Source organism: Hypanus sabinus, chromosome 18 (genome assembly GCF_030144855.1).
Source record: "Hypanus sabinus isolate sHypSab1 chromosome 18, sHypSab1.hap1, whole genome shotgun sequence".
NCBI lineage: Eukaryota > Metazoa > Chordata > Chondrichthyes > Myliobatiformes > Dasyatidae > Hypanus > Hypanus sabinus.
In genome coordinates, this window is record NC_082723.1 from 63763050 (window position 1) to 63783935 (window position 20886).

A 20886-nucleotide genomic window follows, 5' to 3' on the forward strand; every position below is an offset into this window, starting at 1 on the left:
CAATTCTGCAGGCAGATTTTATATCCACTCACAATGAAAAGCCTCCCCTGATATTAATTTACAATGCCTGGAATTCTCCTATACTCATCCCACTGCCCCATATGTGACAATGGTGAGTTATTGACTAAAGAAGGTTATCATTGTCAAACAAGTCCAGACAAGAAGCGTGGAAGCCCAGAAGGAGCTTTCCACTGGGAAAGAACCAGGTTCATGGCTCATTTCACGCCACATTCATTCTGCTGAACTCGTGATAAGATTCAAAAGGAGCATTATTTGTTGAAAAGAATTTAATTCCAATTTACTGAATTGCTTCAACTTCTGCAGATTGGGTGATTCTCACTGGGATATTATCTCCACAGGTTTAATTTTGAATTTCCCTCTCAAGCATAGCTAATGCCCTACAGTTCACCTGTTGCATCTTTCAGCATTTCCACACGTCATTGAGTGATATGGTCACAGAGCATGCCAGTAGGGTCTTTGGCCCACCTTGTCCACACTGACCATGCTGCCCAGCAAGCCAAACCCACCTGCCCACGTTCGGAACATTGCCCTCTAACCCTCTCCTATCCATGGAAACGTCTAGATGGCTTTTAAACATTACTAGTGTGCCTGCCTTAGTCAGCACTTTTGACAACTCATTCCAAATCCATCAGGGGCAGCTTCTTCCCTTTACATAAATATCTGCCCCGTCATCCCTTTTGAATCTCCTGCCTCTAATTTTAAATCTTCACACCCCCTCTCTAGGAAAAAGATTGTGTGTTTTCACCCTGTCTATGCCCATCATGATGTTACACAGTTCACCCCCAAAATCTCCCATGTTCCAAGGACTATAGTCCTAGTCTATGCAACCCCTCCTTGTAACTCAGAGCCCCAAATCCAGGCAACATGCTGGTTATTTATTTTCTACATTCTTTCTAGTTTAATAACATCTTTCCTATTACAGACTGACCAGAACTGTGTACACTACTCCCAAGTGTGGCCCCAACAATGTCTTACATAACTGCAACATAATTTCTCGACTCAATGTCTGGTTGATGAAGGGCAGTGCGCCACAGGCCTGCTTCCTCAGCCTATTGTTTTCAGCGAACAGTGAACTTGCACTTCAGGATCCATTACATTATGTTCCAGTACACTCGTCGGGGCCCTACCATTCACTGCACAGCTCCTATCCTGGTTTGACCTCACAAGCTGCGATACCTCACACACTTATCTGAGTTGAAGCACTTTTGCCAGTCCTCAGCCCACGTACCCAGCTGATCAAGGTCCCCATGTAATACAACAGCACCAGTCTTAGTATCATCCACAAACTTACTAATCATGCCTTGTGCATCCACATCCAATTGTTTATATAAACAACAAACACCAAAGGTCCCAGCACTGGTCTCCAGTTCAGCAAACACCTCTCGGCCATCTCCTGGCTTTGAGCCATTTATGAATTCAGTCCTCTATTTCTCCCATGTGACTCGCCTCCCACGAGGCAACTTGTCAAAGGCCTTGCTAAAATCCATATGGACACCATCCACTACCCTGCCCTCTACTATCCTCTTGCTTACCTCCTCAAAGAGCTCCAAGATGAGACTTCCCATCCGTAAAGCCGTGGATCAGGCCTTGTCTCCCCAAACGTTGGCAGATCCTTCAGAATCCTCTCAAGTACTTTAGATAACACTGGTGTCAGAATCACGGCCTTGTAGTTTCCTGGCTCGCCCTTGCTAACTTCCAACAACGTATCAGGTTTCTGATACTGGCGCTGTTTGTTATTGTCACGTGCTCTGAGGTACAGTGAAAAGCTTGTCTTGCATACCGTTCATATGGGCAGTTAATGGAGGACTCTGTATTGTCTACATCAGGCAACAGATATAGAAAAGTACAGCACTGAAACAGGCCCTTCAGCCCATCTAGTCCACGCTGAACCTTTTAAACTGCCCTCCTCCCATCGACTGGAACCACAGCCCTCCGTAAACCCTACCATCCATGAACCGATCCAAATTTCTCTTAAACGTTGAAATCGAGCTTGCATACAGCACTTGCGCTGGCAGCTCATCCCACACTCTCACCGCCCTCTGAGTGAAGAAGCTCTCCCTCATGTTCCCCTTAAACTTTTCACCTTCCACCCTTAACCCTTGACCTCTAGTTGTGGTCACACCCATCCTACATATGTTTCGTTGGCATTGCCTCCCACAGCACAGAGGTTTAGAAGGCTCTGGGCCAATTGGGACCAGGTTGGTTAAGGCATCTTCCTCAGAATGGACCTAGAACACTAGAACACTAGCCCTTCAGCCCTCGATGTTGTGCTGACCCATAAATTCCTTAAAAAAAGTACTAAACCTACACTGCCCCGTAACCCTTTATTTTTCTTTCATCCGACTGCCTGTCCAAGAGGCTCTTAAATGCCCCTAATGTTTTAGCCTCCACCACCATCCCTGGCAAGTCATTCCAGGCACCCACAACCCTCGGTGTAAAAAAACTTACCCCTGATGTCTCCCCTAAACTTCACTCCCTTAATTTTGTACATATGCCCTCTGGTGTTTGCTATTGGTGCCCTGGGAAACAGGTACTGACTATCCACCCTATCTATGCCTCTCATAATCTTGTAGATTTCTATCAAGTCTCCTCTCATCCTTCTACGCTCCAAAGAGAAAAGTCCCAGCTCTGCTAACTTTGCCTCATAAGACTTGTTTTCCAATCCAAGCAACATCCTGGTAAATCTCCTCTGCACCCTCTCCATAGCTTCCTATAATGAGGTGACCAGAACAGAACACAATACTCTAAGTGCGGTGTCACCAGAGATTTGTAGAGCTGCGACATGACCTCTCTCCTCTTGAACTCAATCCCCCTGTTAATGAAGCCTAGCATCCCATAGGCCTTCTTAACTACCCTGTCAACCTGTGCAGCGACCTTGAGGGATGTATGGATTTGAACCCCAAGGTCCCTTTGTTCATCCACACTCTTAAGTAACTGACCATTAACCCTGTACTCAGCCTTCTGGTTTGTCCTTCCAAAGTGCATCACCTCACACTTATCCGGATTGAACTCCATCTGCCACTTTTCTGCCCAACTCTGCATCCTCTTGTAACCTTTGACAACCTACAGCTCCATCCACAACTCCTTCAGTCTTTGTGTCATCCGCAAACTTACTCACCCATCCTTGGGTAGAATGACCCGCGGACCTGCTTTCGACCTGTTCATCTCTGTGACTCCACAGTACGGTGCTCCCACGTCGGAAAGTCCAGTTGCCCGGACACCATCACGACCCGCATTCTAAAGTTCTGGCATTCACGGACCGATGCGACACCCATGATAGGTATCCTGATTCCTGGTGCACGGTCACTCCATGTGGCAATGCTGCTGAAGTTCATGAAATAGGTGCTTGTTACATCTCCCTACCATGATGTGACTGGCTTCACTTCCTTAAGAGGAAATGGATTTTTAAATTGTCCAGATGTGGAGTAAATAGTCTAACAGCCGTGTTCTTTGCTTCTGTTACAGCTGAACAACACCGACACTGGATTATTCACCATTAATACAGGAATTGATGATATTAGTAAAGTCCAAGGAATTGACACATGGAATGGTAGAAGAAAGGTAAGGTCTGGGACTGTGGCACAGGAGGGGTTTGGTAGAGGAGGGAGTGGCCAGGGTGAGTATGGATCAGACGTTTTCGAAAGATCCTAAGACATAGGAAGCGAAGAACTAGACCACTCAGCCCCAGCAAGCCTGCTCCGCCATTCCATCATGGCTGATTTATTAACCCTCTCAACCCCGTTCTCCAGCCTTCTCCCGTCACCTTAGTTACCCCGACTAATCAAGAACCTATCAGCCTCCGCATTAAATGCACTCAATGACTTGATCGCCACTGCCATCTATGGCAATGAATTGCACTGATTTTCCATAAATTCCTGCTCAACTCTGTTCTAAATGGACATCTCTCCATTCTGAGGACACCGCAGGCTCCTCCACCATCGAAAACATCCTCCCCATGTCCACGCTGTCGAGGCCTTTCAATATTCGACTGGTTTCAATGAGATTCCCCCCCCCCACCCCATTCTTCTTTAGCTCCAGCGAGCACAGGCCAAGAGCCGTCAAATGCTCCCCACACGTTATCCCTTTCATTCCTGGGACCAGTCTCATCGTGAGTAAGAGAGCTGATTTTTATACGTCATTGAAATGGTTTAAGTGCAATTCCTATCTTCCAGGTGAACTTCTGGCATTCCGACCAGTGCAACATGATCAATGGGACGTCGGGTGAAATGTGGCCCCCGTTCCTGACTCCGTCGGACACGCTGAAGTTTTATAGTCCAGATGCCTGTAGGTATGAATGAGAGCTAAATAAATGTGTTTAGTGGGAATCACTTTGTAAAGGTGGGTGTCTGAACACCAAACAACAAGAGAGGTCAAATAACTCCACCCCTTTTACTGATAGGCTGAAGTGATTGGGAATATGGGCAATAAGACAATGCCCCCGTGTCCAGACGCTTACTGAGAGAATGTTGACAATCATCACTGATTTACAAAAGAGGAATTGTGATTGACTAATCTTTTGGCATTGTTTGAGGATTTTATCATCTGGATTCAGTGGGTGTGCGTGTTCATATTTCAAGTACGGAGTGCATTCTGCCTGGAGGTTTGTGACCGGTGGCGTCTGTAGAGATCTACGTTGGGACCCCTGCTCTTTGTGATTTTTAAAAATGACTTGATGAGGAGGTGGATGGGCGAGTTAGCAAGTTTGCAGGTGACACGAAGGTAGATGGTGTGGCGGGTGGTGTAGAAGGTTGTGGCTGGTTAAAATGGCGCATTGATTGGAGGCAGGGCCAGGCTGAGAAATGGCAGATGGAGTTCGACCCAGAAAAGTGAACAAGTGATTCACTTTGGAAGGTCAAACTTGAAAGCAGAACGCAGGGAGAATGGCAGATTCTTGGCAGTGTGGAGCAACAGAGGGATCTTGAGGTCCACACTCCTAGATCCTTTAAAGTTGCCACACAAGTTGATAGAGTGCTTAAGGTGTATTGTGTGTTGGCCTTCATTAGCCAAGGGATTGAGTTCATGAACGTGAGATAATGTTGTAACTCTGTAAAACTCTGTTTAGACCCCACTTGGTATTCTGTTCAGTTGCGGTCACCTCATTATGGGAAAGATGTGGAAGCTTTAGAGACAGTGCCAAGGAGATTTACCAGGATGCATCCTGGATTTGAGGCCTGCTGATGGCGTAGTGGCATCAACGCTGGACTCCGGAGTGAATGGTTCCGAGTTCGAATCCTAGCAACTCGACCTCGTAAAAAAAAACCTGGAGAATGCCTCAGAATTGCCGCATGATGAGCAATCACCAAAAAGATCGGTGCAAAAAGCTTGTCATGACGGCGCCCCGATGACTCCACCAGGAGATAAGGGCACAAAGCAAGTAAAGCAATTTCTGGATTAGAGAGTATATCTTTCTGAGGAAAAGTCGAGCGAGCTAGGGCTTTTCTCTTTGGGGCGAAGGAGGATGAGAGGTGACTTGATAGAGGTGTATAAGATGATATGAGGTATAGATCAAATGGAGATTTTTCCCAGAATGGAAATGGCTAATATGAGGAGGCATAATTTTAAGGTGATTGGAGGAAAGTTATAAGGGGATGTCAGAGGTATGTTGTTACACAGAGAGTGGTGGATGTGTGGAACACGCTGCCAGGGGTGGTGGGAGAGGCTGATACATGAGGATGATTTAAGAGACTCTCAGATAGACTCATGGATGAAAACTGACCAGAGGCTCTGTAGGAGAGAAAGGTTAGATTAATCTTGGAGTAGGTTAAAAGGACCGCACAACATTGTGGGCAGAAGGGCCTGTACTGTGCCATACAACACACTGATGCACCATCAATAACTCACTCTGAGACGTAAGGCGAGATATCGGCTTTTATTGACCGGAGGAAGGAACAAGCAGTGAGTGACCACCATACTACATCCTGGAGACTGAGAGGCCGGGCTCAGGCCTCGATCGCCTTTATACCGGGGTCTGTGGGAGGAGCCACAGGAGCAGTCAGCAGGGGGCGTGTCCAGACAGGTGTATGTAGTTCACCACACACACACAAAATGCTGGAGGAGCCCAGCAGACCAGGCAGCATCCACAGAAAAGGGTAAACAGTCGATGTTTCGGGCTGAAATCCTTCAGCAGGAGTCATAGATGCTGCCTGGCCTGCTGAGTTCCTCCAGCATTTTGTGTGTGTGTGTGTGTGTGTGCATTGCTTGGATTTCCAGCAAGTGGGTGTGAACATGACAGATGGAGTACAATGTGAAAAAGAGGCTAAACTATTGAGTACTTTAAATACAGAGGAACTGGGAGATGTTAAAGTTGAAAGACATCCAGGAGCTGTTGTTCACAGCCACTGGGGTTTGAGTGCAGGTTCATCAGGCAGCTCAGGGGACAAGTGGTATGTTAACCTCTATTACAGAAGAACAAATTTTTTAAAGTGATCTTACTGAGCATTGATCAGACTCCACCTGACAGATTGTGCAGTTTCCTAAAAAAAAGCCTGTACCTGTCATAGAGGGAGTGTCTCGAAGGTCCAGTGCAGAAATGTCTCACATTTGACAAGGTACTGAGTTGGTTAGTGGAGAATGAGTTGGGATGGTAGGCACCTCATCACTAATTCACCCAGCATTTCCTGTTTCTATTCTCATCTCTGTTACAGCAAGTTTAATTACTGACTTTAAATGAGAAATGCGGTTAGAGCAGGGGTGGGCAAACTTTTTGACTTGTGGGGCACAAAGGGTTCTAAAATTTGATAGGGGGGCCAGACCAGGAGCAGATGGACGGAGTGTTTTGGTAATACACCTCATAAGAGAAAATAAAATATCATGGGATATGTAGAAAACATGTGCTTTAATTTCAATTGAAAATGAACAAATGCATTACAACAAAATATCTGTCTTTGAAGTCCCATGGTATTTAGCTATTTATTGAAATGTCTTTTAAAACACTGAAAATTAAATGAATAAAATACAGCTTTTTTTAATAGTAACAGTTATTATTTTAAAGCACTGAAAATTCTGTTATCATTCAAGATATTATCATCATCACTCTCCTCCTGACTGTCTTTATTTCAAAAACGGTAGGAGATGCAGGTCTACTTGTCCTGCTCCTTCTTATTCAATTGTCCCCTGTGCCAAAACTCAACAACGACCAGCACAAGGACAGAACAGTGACAGCGCGCCAGTATGCGGAGCGCGTTATTTGATCTGGAGCGTATTTTTTATTTTGAGAACGTACATGCACCTGCGCACTACTCATGTCCATCACTTAACAGAAATGACATGTAACATGTAAGGCTTATTGAAAAAAAATATTTTCAAATGCATTTTTTACATAACACAACGAAGAAACTTATTTTTAATTTCAGTGGGAACAGTGTTGTTGGTCTCCCTTTTTAGCCAGCGCATCAAAGTCTGGATTTAGTTTTGTTGTGGCGATTCTCAGGATGGATCTGAGGTGTTGGTCAGTTAACTTGGATCTGTGGCTGGCTTTGTTGATGTTCATGACGCTGAACGCCTGTTCACGCAAATAGGTCAAGCCGAACAAAGAGTAAAGCGCAAATGTGGAGTAATACGCTGCACCTCAACAAAGGTCAATGTGTATAGAGTGCGTCATCTATTGGGAAAATGCCAGAATTGCGGGGGAAAAACGTTAACAAGGTTTATTGATATAATTTCATCAAGTTCTGCGGGCCGGATTAAAAAGCTTAATGGGCCGCATATGGCCCGCGGGCCGTAGTTTGCCCATGCCTGGGTTAGAGGGTGGTGTGAAGGCCACTCAGTATCTCACAGAATGATTGGACGGGATTGTGGAGAAGAATGGCTGGTTCTTGTTCCTAATACAGCGGATTCCAATTAATTGGGCCATCTGTTAATTGGGGCAGACACTTACTTGAGACAACTCTTAAAGAATAAAATCTAATCGAGAAAATAGTCAGGATTCCTTTTTGTTGATCTGGGACACTGTGCTGCTAAACTGGGACAGGAGGCTGTTGCTGAACAGTTTTTAATTAGTGCCAGTTGCGTGCACCTGCTTGGCCGTTAGACACTACATTGTGCTTGGAGCAACGTGTTTTCAGATACGTGTGTTTGTGCTCAAGAAGCAGTGACCTTTGTCACCGATAGCTGGTGAGAAATAACAAGTATGAGAATTCAGAACGGTTTTCCTCACTGCGGTTTCTAGTATTCGGGCTCAGAGATGCCAGAAACGACTGTGTGAAAATGAGATTATTTCACTACTTCAGCAAGTTAGGGACTACAGAGAATTTGAAGGTATCGACAATAATCTTGAATATCACAATGAAAGATTTGGAGGAAGCAATTGTTTAAAGCATTTCATGAGGGCAGTCCATTATCCTCACTAGGTGTCTGTGCTAATTTTGTTAATTTACAGTCAATCAAAAGAACACGGCAATGTACACTGGATGAATTCTTCCGTTGATAACTATTAGGAACTAATACACAGTTTTATAGTACTGTTGTAGTATTGATAATGTCCTAATTTGTTCAGTATTTCATTTAAAAACATAATTTGTTATTCAGTTGAATGGTAGTTTTATCATTTTTTATACATTTCTAATTATTTCCAATTAACGAGAACAATGTGGCAGATGGTGGGAGCTGGAAGTTAGGGCCCTGATCTCACCCGGCAGCACTGAACATGGACAGGACTGTGCCTCCTACAGACACCTCCAGTTCATGGGTAGAAGTAAGGTGGGAACAGTAACTCTGTCAGCGAAACTTCTTTGAAGCTTTAAAGAGGTTTTATAGTTTAATGGCGTCATAGTTCAACAGTTTATTAGCTGATTTTAAATTCAAAGTAAATTTTATTATCAAAGTAGAGATATGTCATCATACACACCCCTGAGATTCATTTTCTTGTGGGCGTACTCAATAAATCTATAGAATAATAACCATAACTGAATCAATGAAAAACCGCCCAACTATAGGGTGATCATCCAGAGTGCAGAAGACAACAAACTGTGCAAATGTAAATATAAATAAATAGCAATAAATAACATGAGACCAAGAGTCCTTGAATGTGAGCCCATTGGTTGTAGGAACGTTTCGACAATAGGGCAAGTCAAATTAAGTGAGGTTTTGTTCTGGAGCCTGATGGTTGAGGGGTAATAATTGTTCTTGAGCCTAGTGATGAGAGTCCTGAGGCTCTTGTACCTTCTCCTGATGGCAGCAGTGAGGAGAGAGCATATCCTGGGTGGTGAGGGGTCCCTGATGATGGATGCTGCTTTCCTGCGATAGAATTTCATGTAGACGTGCCCAGCGGTGGGGAGAGCTTTACACATGATGGACTGGGCGGTATCCACTACGTTTTTGTGAGATTTTCCATTCAAGGGCAATGGTGTTTCCATACCTGGCTCTGATGCAGCCAGTCAATATACTCTCCACTACACATATATAGAAGTTTGTCAAAGCTTTAGGTGTCCTGCTGGATCTCCTAAGGAAGTGGAGGCAATGAAGTGCTTTCTTTGTAATTGCTTTTATGTGCTGTGTCCAGGACAAATCCTCCTCCATGCAGTATTCGATTGTTAGCTCTATGCCTTGTTTCTGTGACATGAGAGGCCGTTGGTGAATTCTCCTGCCCCGCAGAGTTACTATCGATCGCACAGGGTCCTGACCTTAAACTGTTTCTTTCAAATTGGAACAGGTCACTGGAGTTAGTTTACCAGACATCAGCCCAGTGCTTCGGGCTGCCTTCGTTCCGCTACATCGCCCCGAAGACCATGTTTGCTAATGGAACGGTGTACCCTCCCAACCAGGGCTTCTGTCCGTGCAGGGAGTCTGGGGTCCTGAATGTCAGCACGTGCAGGATGAGTGAGTACTCGAGTCTGTCCAGTCCATCGGCACTGTACGTTAGCATCAATCTGATATTCTCTTCAGACTTTCTAACACGGAAACAAAAACAGGCTCGCACCACACTGTGCCCATTCCGCCCATCAGTCACCTATCTCAATGAATTTCATTTCCCAGAATTTAACCTTTTATACCATGGCATCAAAGCACTGGCTGCCTGGTCTGGGACAGGGAGGCTCGGTAGGGCTCTATCAGCACTAATTGAGGTGCAGTGTGTCACCATTCTATAGGAAGGCTGTGAGGGTGCTGGAGATGGTGCAGAGGAGACTCACCAGGATGTTAATGGGGGTGGAGTATTTCAGTGATGAGGAGAACTGGAGAGGCTGGCTCAGATTTTTTGGAGTTGGAGAAGGCTAAGGGGGACCCGACACTGAAATCATTAGTGGCGTGTAGACCTCGTGGCCACCATTTCCGAATTAGGGCAGGCGGTTTGGGACGGACGAGAATCTAAAGCTAGAGGAGATCAGTTTGGGGTGAAGGGGGAAGAACTTTGGAGGGGAGGGACCCAAGAAGGAATATTTTCACCTAGTGGACGGTTAGAACCGAGGAAACAGTTATAACAATTAAACCCCTGTGACACGAGAGGCCATTGGTGAATTCCCCCGCTCTGCAGAGTTACTATTGATCTCCAAGGGAACGGCTGAAGCTCTGCAGGTTGTTTGGGACGTTGACAAGACCCCATCCAGAGCATCGCACGGTATTTTAGTCTCCCCGTGCCTGTCGATGTGTGGGTGCCACAGCTCACATCATGCGGATGCACAGGAGAACAAAGGCAGCTTTCATCTCCTTACCCAGGATAAGATGTACGTTCAGGGTCGGAGTCAGGGTTATTATCACTAATGTGGGTCATTAAATTCGTTGCTTTGTGGCCGCAGTACAGTGCGATACACAAGAAGTTACTCTAAGCTATAATAAGAAATATGTAAAGTATAGGTAAGTCATGCAACTAGCGAGGTAGTGTTCAAGGGATCATCGTCCATTCAGAGTTCTGATGGCAGAGGGGAAGAGGCTGTTGCTAAAATGTCGAGTGTGTGCCTTCAGGTTCCTGTGCCTCCTGCCTGAGCCTTCAATGATGGACGCTGCCTACCTGAGGCACCATCCCTCGATGACTGGGCTGGTTTGTACCCATTGATGGAGCTGGCTGAGTTTACAACCCTCTGCAGCCTCCTGCGATCCTGTCCGCTGGAGCTTCCACACCAGACAGCGATGCAACCGCTCAGAATGCTCTCTGCAGAAACTTGCTTGAGTCTTTGGTGGCATATTAAATCTCCTCAAACTCCGAAAGAAATGTAGCTGCTGGCGTGCCTTCATCGTCATTGCATCATTGCTGGGGCCAGGATAGATCTTCAGTGACGTTGACACCCAGACGCTTGAAGCTGCTCACTCTTTCGTCGCTGACCCCTCGGTGAGGATAAGTGCAGTTAACACCATAAGATATAGGAGCAGAATTAGGCCATTTGGCCCATCAAGTCTGCTCTGCCATTTCATCAAGGTTGATCCATGGTCTTCTCCCTGGAGCCCTTCATACCCTGACTAATCAAGAATCTATCAACCTCTGCCATAGATACACCAGTGACTCGGCCTCCACAGCCCCCCTGTGGCAATGAATTCCACGGATTCACCGCTCTCTGGCTAAAGAAATTCCTCCTCCTCTCCATTCTACATCAAAGTCCCTCTACTCTGAGGATGTGACCTCTGGTCTTAGACTCCCCCACCATAAAAAAACATCCTCTCCACATCCGCTGTATCGGAGCCTCTCAATATTCAATAGGTTTTAATGAGATCGTCCTCATTCCTCTGAACTCCAGCGAGCACAGGCCCCGAGCCAACAAATACTCCTCATGTGTTAACCCTCGCATTCAAAGATTCAAAGCTCACTAAGTATGTATGCAGTATACAACCATGAGGTTTGTCGTCCCACGGACAGCCACGAAACAAAGGAAATCATGGAACCCGTTCAAAGAGAAACATCAAACCCCAAATACGCAAAAATTCATGAGAATGACTCCCAAACTCATTCTCATGAACCTCCCATAAACTCTCTCCAATGTCAGCACATCTTTTTTTGTTTGGAGCATTAGGTAGCAACCTTGCCATTTTCCTTAGAATTTATCTGTTTATCCACTTTACAAGGCCAAATTCCCACCTGAGTCATTGGTGCCGATACGTACCAAGATTTCTGGCTTCTCCCCCTCCCCCTTTAGAATGGGTGGATCTGATCCTAGACCTCAATGACCCTGGCATCTGGGAGGCAACATACCAGCGGGGTGTCTCGAAGAAAACCACACTCCTAAAAATTCTCCTGCCTGCTTTGTGCTTGTCTGCTTCAGAACCTCCGTGGTGTCCCAGTTTAGAAGCTTCTGATAACTCTGTAAACCAACAGATCAAAATAGACACCACCTACGAATCCCCAAGAACCAAAGAAAGGCCAGCCAATAGAATTCAAAGGTTAAGCAAAAGGGTAGCCAATCAGGGCCAAGGCGAGTGAGACACCAACAACTGCACACTGAGGATGTCACCTCAAATGGTGATGAAACGTCTGCAAGCTAATTGCTAAGCTCGGTGAACATCATAATGTCAATCTGCTCCTCTGCCATTTGTTTACTTTCACATTTACTCCTGGATTGTTGTTGTCATAGTGACACAGCCTAGAAGTAGGCCATTAGGCCAACTTATCCATGCTGACCAATGGTAGCCATCCACATCAATTCTGTCTGCCAACACTTACCCCACAGCCTTCTCTGCCTACTCTCTGGTACAGTAATACTCACATCTACAGTGATGAAATGCATTGAGAGGTTGGTCATGGCTAGAATGAACTCCTGCCTCAGCAAGGACCTGGACCCACAGCAATTTCCCTATCACCACAATGGGCCTACAGCTGACACAATCTCACTGGCTCTCCACGTGGCCTAGGATCACCTGGACAATACAAACACCTTTGTCAGGATGCTGTTTGTTAACTATAGCTCAGTGTTTAACACCATCATTCCCACAGTCCTGATCAATAAGTTACAGAACCTGGGCCTCTGTACCTCCCTCTGCAATTGGATCATCAGCTTCCTAACCGGAAGACCACAGTCTGTGCAGATTGGTGATGATATCTCCTCACCGACAATCGCCACTGGCGCTTCTCAGGGGTGTGTGCTTAGCCCACTGCTCTTCTCCCTTTATACCCATGACTGTGTGGCTAGGTATAGCTCAAATACTATTTATAAATTTTCTGATGATACAACCATTGTTGGTAGAATCTCAGGTGGAGATGAAAGGGTGTACAGGAGTGAGATATACCAGCTAGTTGAGTGGTTGATGCACCATCAATAACTCTCGGAGACGTGAGGCGAGAGATAGGCTTTTATTAGCTGGAAGAGAGAGCAGTCAGCAGCAAGAGATCACCATACAACATCCTGGAGACTGAGGGAGGAGCAGTGCCTCCAATCGCCTTTATACAGGGGTCTGTGGGAGGAGCCACAAGAGCAGTCAGCGGGGGGGGGGGGGCATGTCCAGACAGGTATATGTGGTTCACCACAGTGGTGTTGCAGCAACAACCTTGTACTCAATGTCTGTAAGCCTGTGGACTTCAGGAAGGGCAGGACGAAGGAACACGTACCAATCCTTACAGAGGGATCGGAAGTGGAGAGAGTGAGCAGTTTCAAGTTCTTGGGTGTCAAGATCTCTGAGGATCTAACCTGGTCCCAACATCTCGATGCAGCTATAAAGAAGGCAAGACAGAGTTTGAAGAGATTTGGATTGTCACCTAAAACACTCAAACTTCTATAGGTGTACCATAGAGAGCATTCTGACAGGCTGCATCACTGTCTGTTATGGTGGGGGGGGGGGTGGGGAACTACTGCATAGGACCAAAAGAAGCTGCAGAAAATATTAAAATTAGTCAGCTCAGTCTTGGGTACTAGCCTCCATAGTATCCAAGACATCGTCGAGGAGCGGTGCCTCAGAAAGGCAGTGTCCATTATTAAGGATCCCCTTCTCTCAGGATGTGCCCTCTTCTCATTGTTACCACCAGGCAGGAGGTACAGGAGCCTGAAGACACACACTCAGCGATTCAGGAACGGCTTCTTCCCCTCTGCCATCAGGGAGGAGGTACAGGAGCCTGAAGACACACACTCAGCGATTCAGGAACAGCTTCTTCCCCTCTGCCATCTGATTTCTAAATGGACATTGAACTCACAAAATCTACCTCACCTTTTAAAAGAAATATATATTATTTCAGTTTTTGCGCTGTTTTTAAGCTATTATATATATAGTATATTCTGTAATTTATTTTTCTTTCTATATTATCATGTATTGCATTGAACAGCTGCTGCTATGTTAACAAATTTCACAACACATGCCGGTGATAATAAACCCGATTCTGATTCCCCTACTCAGTTTATGAAAAGAGCAGAGATAGATTATGGCCACAAAACTGAGGAAATTTGGTACCTCAATATTTGTGTTGGGAGTTTAGACTACTGGACATTGTCTGATTGTAAAGGTTGGTAAAGGTAAAGAGGAATATTTTTGAAAGATGTGCATCTTCAGAGTTCTTACCTCAACCTTCCCCTTATCAACATTCCCCACCATACACAACTCTTTCCTCTCCCCAGCCCTCCTCTCCCTTCCCACCACACCCACCCTCTCCTCTCACATCACACCTCACCCCCTCCCCTCACTACTTCTCCCCTCATGACCCCTTCCCTCCCCACCCTTCCCCCTCAGTACCACTCCATATCACACCCCACCCCCTCCCCTCTCACCACACCTAACCCCACAACTCCCCACCCTTCCCCTCACTTCTTCACCCTACCACACTCACCCCTCCCCTCACCATGCCTCCTTACCACACCTCCCCGCCCTTCCATTCACTACCCCTCCCTCAGTTCTAATGCCCTCATGGTTTCCAGGGGTCTTTAATGAAAACTGAGAGTCACTAAAACTTCTCCTTACTATTCATGGTAACATTCCCTCTCGAACTGTGGCACCGGTTTACCTTGTGATTTTCAAACTTCAGATTCCCAGGTCTTTGTCTCACATCCTCACTTCTACAACGGCGACCCTGCGCTGTGGGAGGCCGTGGACGGGTTACACCCCAACGAGAAGGACCACGCACTGTTCATTGACATCCACGCGGTGAGTAAGAACCTCGTTCAGCCGTGCTGAGGTGGTGAGCCATCTCAGACTCAGAGCCAGCCCCTGCCTTTCCTAGTGAGCCTACTTCCACTGTGTTCCCCAGCAGCACAGTAGCGTAGTGGTTAGCACACCGGTTTGCAGTACAGGCGACCCGGGGTTCAATTCCCACCACTGCCTGTGAGGAGTTTGTACGTCATTCCCATGTGCTCCAGTTTCCCCCTACAGTCCAAACCGTTTATTGCAAATTGCCAGGCAGCAAACATTAGTTGTCCTCTTGTCTTCTGGTACCTCGCCGTAGATAACAAAGGTGCAAAAACTCTATCCAAACCCCATCAATCTCCTCCTCTTCTTGCCCCAGCATCCTGACATAGAGCTTGGGAATTCCATCCCCTTCGGAGATAATCCCTGTCAATATTGGGAATGTCAAAATCCTCACAACTACAATCCTGGGATATATCCTATCCAATATATTACAGTATGTATAACAAATCCTCCATTCTGCTGCAGATATGCTTCAGAATACAGTATATCAGTGTAGCTCGCCCTCAACCACACCAGCTTCCATGCCCTTCTCCTGATAGATACTGACCAGACGTACTCATTCAGCACTGTGCTCATATCCCCTGAATCCACCCCTGAGGGATCTGTACTTTCCTCACATATCCTCTTGCTTCTAATAACACATGGAGGGCTTTAGGATTTACCTTAACCCTACCTACTTGCTGCCCGTTACGATACTGGCGCTTAGGGGGGCAATGAAGGTCCTCTACCTCTTCCCTCGTCATGCCAGTAGCTCAGTTTTCATACTGTCAAGTCCCGGTTGGCGACTTGGGAATACCGTCACACTCGTGTGCAGAAGGAGTCTTCACTGCTGTTTCTGTAACAGTTCAGTTTGACCATTCTGGCTTGTTAGCCTTGAGCTGACCCACCAAACCTGGAGGACCAGTAGACCACTCTTAATCTGACCTCTACCCTTTGACCTATTTGGCACGGGTGATGCTACCAAGAGGCAGAGCACAAAGCCCTGTCTTCAGCCTCGTTGCTCTCCGGGTCATTGAAGCACACAAGCCTCCAAACCCTGACAAGGTTGTGGTCCTCTTGGAGGTTAACCCTACTTGCCAAGGTCATTTTGTGGCCCTAGCCCTCCTGATTTCTTTCTTAAGTCCTCTCCTCTGCCTCCTGTAAACATCAAAGGACTCGCGTGACACTAGTTTCCTTTATCTGGCACACTTCCTGCTTCTCCTGACTCAAACCTTCAACATCTATAACCAGGGGTCTATCTTTACCAACTTCCTGCCCTTACAGGGACATTCTGACACTGAACTCTTACCCTTGTGCTTTTAAACGCCTCCCACTTCATCCCACCCAGCAGCTGCTCCTGAAAAACTCCCATCAGTTCCTGCTGTATGTCACCGAAACAAAACCAGGAAAACCTGCAGATGCTGGAAATCCAAAGCAACACACACAAAATGTTGGAGGAACTCAGCAGGTCAGGCAGCATCTATGGAGGAGAATAAGCAGTCAACGTTTTGGGCTGAGACCCTTCGTCAGGAAAGAGGAAGATGACAGAATAAGAAGGTGGGAGGGGGAGGGGGAGAAGGACAAGCTGACAGGTGAAAGCTGAGACCAGATAAGGGGGAAGATGCAACGCCCTCAGTCCTGATGTAGGTCTCGGCCTGAAACGTTGACTGTACTCTTTTCTGTAGATGCTGCCTGGCCTGCTGAGTTCCTCCAGCATTTTATGCATGTCACTGAAATCTGCCTTTCCCAGGTTGTGGCCTGTCTCAAGGACCAGACTCATCTTTTTCCAGTACTACTATGACAGTTGATGAACAATGGTTACTGCTCCCAAAGGGCTTCTCCACAGACACGCCACCCTCATTCCCTGACATAAGGTCAAGTGTGGAATCTCTTCGGTATAGCTCCCAACATTCCGCTTCAGAAACCCCTGATGGATGAGAGTACGAATTTCTCCGCATCATGCACCAGGGTGATCATGGCCAAGGTTGGGAAAGATGGAAGTCACCACTTTGTCAAATGGTACAAGCTGAATCGCCTGCAGCTCAACATCAGTAAGACAAAGGAGATGGTGATGGGCTTTAGGAAGACTGAGCCCCCAATGCTCCCTGTTACTATTGATGGTGAAGATGGGGATGTGGTGAGGACCTACAAGTACCTGGATGACAGACTTGAGTGGAGCACCAACACAGAGGCTGTGTACAAGAAGGGCCAGAGTCGCCTCCACTTCCTGAGGAGGCTGAGGGCCTTTGGAGTGTGCAGGCCTCTCCTTCACACGTTCTACCAGTCTGTTGTCACCAGTACAATCTTCTATGTGGTGGTGTGCTGGGGCAATGGCATCAACTCGGGTGATGCCAACAGGCTCAATAAACCGATTAGGAAGGCTGGCTCTGTTAAAGGAGTCAAACTGGACACACTGGAGGCTGTGGTAGAATAAAAGACCCCACCAAAAATCCTAGCAATTATGAACAATGTTTCTCACCCTCTGCATGACACCTTGGCCGAACAGAGGTGCACTTTTAGTAACAGTCTAAGAGAACTGTGCCACTCCAAAGAGTGCTAAATGAGGTCATTCTCAGTGTCGGCCATTAGGCTCAATAATGAGTCAATCTATAGCCGGGGAAGCAATGACCCCCTCCTGTTAGACTGTTTGTGGTAACTTACTTTTTATTCTTTCTTACTTCTCTTTTAATCTTTGTATATCTGTGTATTTGCAATGCTACTGTGACCAGTAATTTCCTTTGGGATCAATAAGATATCCTTCTATCTATTACACTATTACCTGCGAGTCAACTGGGATGATATACTGTATCTGGTGCTCCCAACGTGGCCATTTATACATTGGGGAGACCTGCCACAAACTGGGAGACCGTTTCGCCGAACACTGGCGCTCGGTCCTCCAGCAGTGGCAGGATCTCCCTGTGGCCACACACTTCAATTCCACAGACCACTCCCACTCCGATATGTCTGTCCACGGCCTCCTCTACTGTCAAGATGAGGCCACACGCAGGTCGATGGAGCAATACCTTATCTCCTGCCTAGGTGGCCTCCTACCTGTCGGCATGAACATCCAACTCACTGACCTCCGTTGATACCCCTGCCCCCCACCCTTACCTCCATCCCTATTTATTATTTTAGTCTGGTTCTCTTTCTCTCTCTTTTTCCCCCCTCACTATAATCTCTCCCCCCCAGCCCTACCTTTCTTTTTCTTTTATTTCCCATAATTCTCCACCTTCCCCCTAGCCTATTTCCCTCCAGCCTATCACTTCCCAGCTCTCTACTTTATCCCTCCCCCCACTTCTTATCCCCCCTCGACTATCCCATGTTACTTCACTCCTGATGAAGGGTTTCGGCCCGAAACGTCATTGTTACCTCCTCCCGTAGATGCTGTCTGGCCTGCTGAGTTCTTACTCTCTATTACTTTTAAATCCTTCTGCGGTCAAACAGGTTTAGTTTATTACTCTGTGCACAGGGCAATGAGAAACTTCACAGACACATGGCATTAGATAAGCAGCAATCACAAGAAAAGCATTAATTGAACATACAGTACTGTGCAAAGTTCTTAGACATTATATGTAGTTAGGGTGTTGTATCCAGAGAGCTGTGTCTGTCATGTGACAGCACTGCCCTCAGCTGGTCGGAGGTCACAATGCACACTTAACCATTGGCCACCTTAATTGGATTAACCTGTCTAGCACCAAACCGTTGGCCCCCCCAGTGAATCACCTGGGCTGGATTCTCCAGCCCCCTGACCTATAAAGGGTGCTACATGTGTTTGGCTTGCTCTCTTTTGCCATCCTCGAGGGACCACCCTGCTTCACTCCAGGCTGAAGACTGCAGAACAGTGTTGAAGACACGTGGTGAGCGGTGCATTGAATAGGGTTGTGGGAGCATTTATTGTTGTCCCTGTAGCAGAGAGCCGTGCCTGCCCTTAGTCAAGGGATGGCGGGTATCGTAGTTACTTTTCCCTTCCTTGTATGTGTACCTGTACTCTGTCCCCATGTCATTTCCCCGCGTATTGTACTGCCGACACGACTTTTCCCACGCTCGTCTATTCTAAGCACGTTTGTGCGAATATTATAGCTGCTTGTGTTGTTCCCAAGCTCTTCTCCCCTTGTAAATAAACTCCTTATTATTAATACTGTGTGTCCAGAGCCCTTGCCTTTGAGACCCAAAGAATCTGTCTCATTTCCATCACAACAGGTGCTTAATAGTTTTGTATAGTACTATATATTGGTTAAAATAGGAAGATGGTTGGGAAACAGAAATAAGAGCTCTTAATTTTCTATTAGCTCAACAGTATCATGTGTTATTTGGTAAATGGAAGGAGAGTGTACTGGACGAAAGTCCCAGACACCCTAGCTCTATAAAAAGTATTCACCCTGTTGGAGGCTTTCATGTTTTATTGTTTTACAACATTGAATCACAATGGATTTAATTTGGCTTTTTTGACACTGATCAACAGAAAAGGAATCTTTTGTGTCAAAGTGAAAACAGATCTCTGCAAGGTGATCCAAATTAATTACAATATAAAACAGAAATAATTGATTGCAGAAGTATTCACCTGCTTTAATATGACACACCAAATCATCAGTGGTGTAGCCAATTGGTTTCAGAAGCCACATAATTAGTTAAATGGAGATCACCGTGTGCAGTCCAGGTATTTCCATTGATTGTAGTAAGAATACACCCATATTTGGAAGGTCCAACTGCTGGCGAGTCAGTATCCTGGCAAAAACTACAGCATGAAGACAAAAGAACACTCCATGGAACTCTGTGAAAAGATTATTGAAAAGCACAGGTCAGGAGATGGATACAAGAAAATTTCCAAGTCACTGAATATCCCTTGGATTACAGTTGTCAGTAATCAAGAAATGGAAGGAATATGGTGCAACTGTAAATCTGCCTAGAGCAGGCCGCCCTCAAAAACTGAGTGACCGTGAATGAAAGGGACAAGTGAGGGAGGTCACCAAAAGACCTTTGACAACTCTGGAGGAGTTACAAGCTTCAGTGGCCGAGATGGGAGAGACTGCACATACAACAACCGTTGCCCAGGTGCTTCACCAGTTGCAGCTTTGTTGGAGAGTGGTAAGGAGAAAGCCACAGCTGGAAAAGAAACTCACATGAAATCTCGGCTTGAGTTTGCCAGAAGGCATGTGAGAGACTCTGAAGTTAGCTGGTAGAAGGTTCTATGGTCTGATGAAACCAAAATTGAGCTTTGTGGCCATCAGACTAAGTACTATCAAAAGCACCCATATGACATCAGAAACACACCATCCCTACCGTGAAGCAAGGTGGTGGCTGCATCATGCTGTGGGGATGCTTCACTGCCGCAGGCCCTGGAAGGCTTGTGAAGGTAGAGGGTGAAATGAATGCAGCAAACTACAGGGAAATCCTGGAGGAAAACCTGCAAGAGAACTGTGACTTGGAAGAAGATTTGTTTTCCAGCAAGACAACGACCCCAAGCATAAAGCCAAACTCATGCAGGAATGGTTTAAAAACAATAAAGTTAATGTCCTGGAGTGGCCAAGTCAGAGTCCAGACCTCAAACTAATTGAGAATCTGTGACTGGACTTGAAAAGGGCTGTTCACTCTCGATCCTCATGCAATCTAACAGAGCTGAGCAGTTTTGTAAAGAAGAATGGGGGAAATTTGCAGTGTCCAGACATGCAAACCTGATAGAGACCTATCCACACAGACTCATGGCTGTAATTGTTGCCAAGGGTACATTACTGAATACTGATTTGAAGGGGGTGAATACTTATGAAATCAATTATTTTGTGTTTTATATTTGTAATCAATTTAGATCACCTTGTAGAGATCTGTTTTCACTTTGACACGAAAGAGTCTCTTTCTGTTGAT

General features: G+C 46.2%; 1 protein-coding gene across 6 annotated transcripts in view; it reads left to right on the top strand.

Moving 5' to 3' along the window:
* LOC132407679 (scavenger receptor class B member 1-like) overlaps window positions 1–20886 on the top strand; it is a 57836-nt gene that overhangs the window by 26500 nt on the left and 10450 nt on the right. For all 6 annotated transcript variants that reach the window (XM_059994526.1, XM_059994523.1, XM_059994525.1 and 3 more), the window contains 4 exons: window positions 3487–3582; window positions 4194–4309; window positions 9671–9837; window positions 14888–15006. In XM_059994526.1, coding sequence (XP_059850509.1) covers window positions 3487–3582; window positions 4194–4309; window positions 9671–9837; window positions 14888–15006 — 498 coding nt within the window. The remainder of the gene's footprint in view (window positions 1–3486; window positions 3583–4193; window positions 4310–9670; window positions 9838–14887; window positions 15007–20886) is intronic.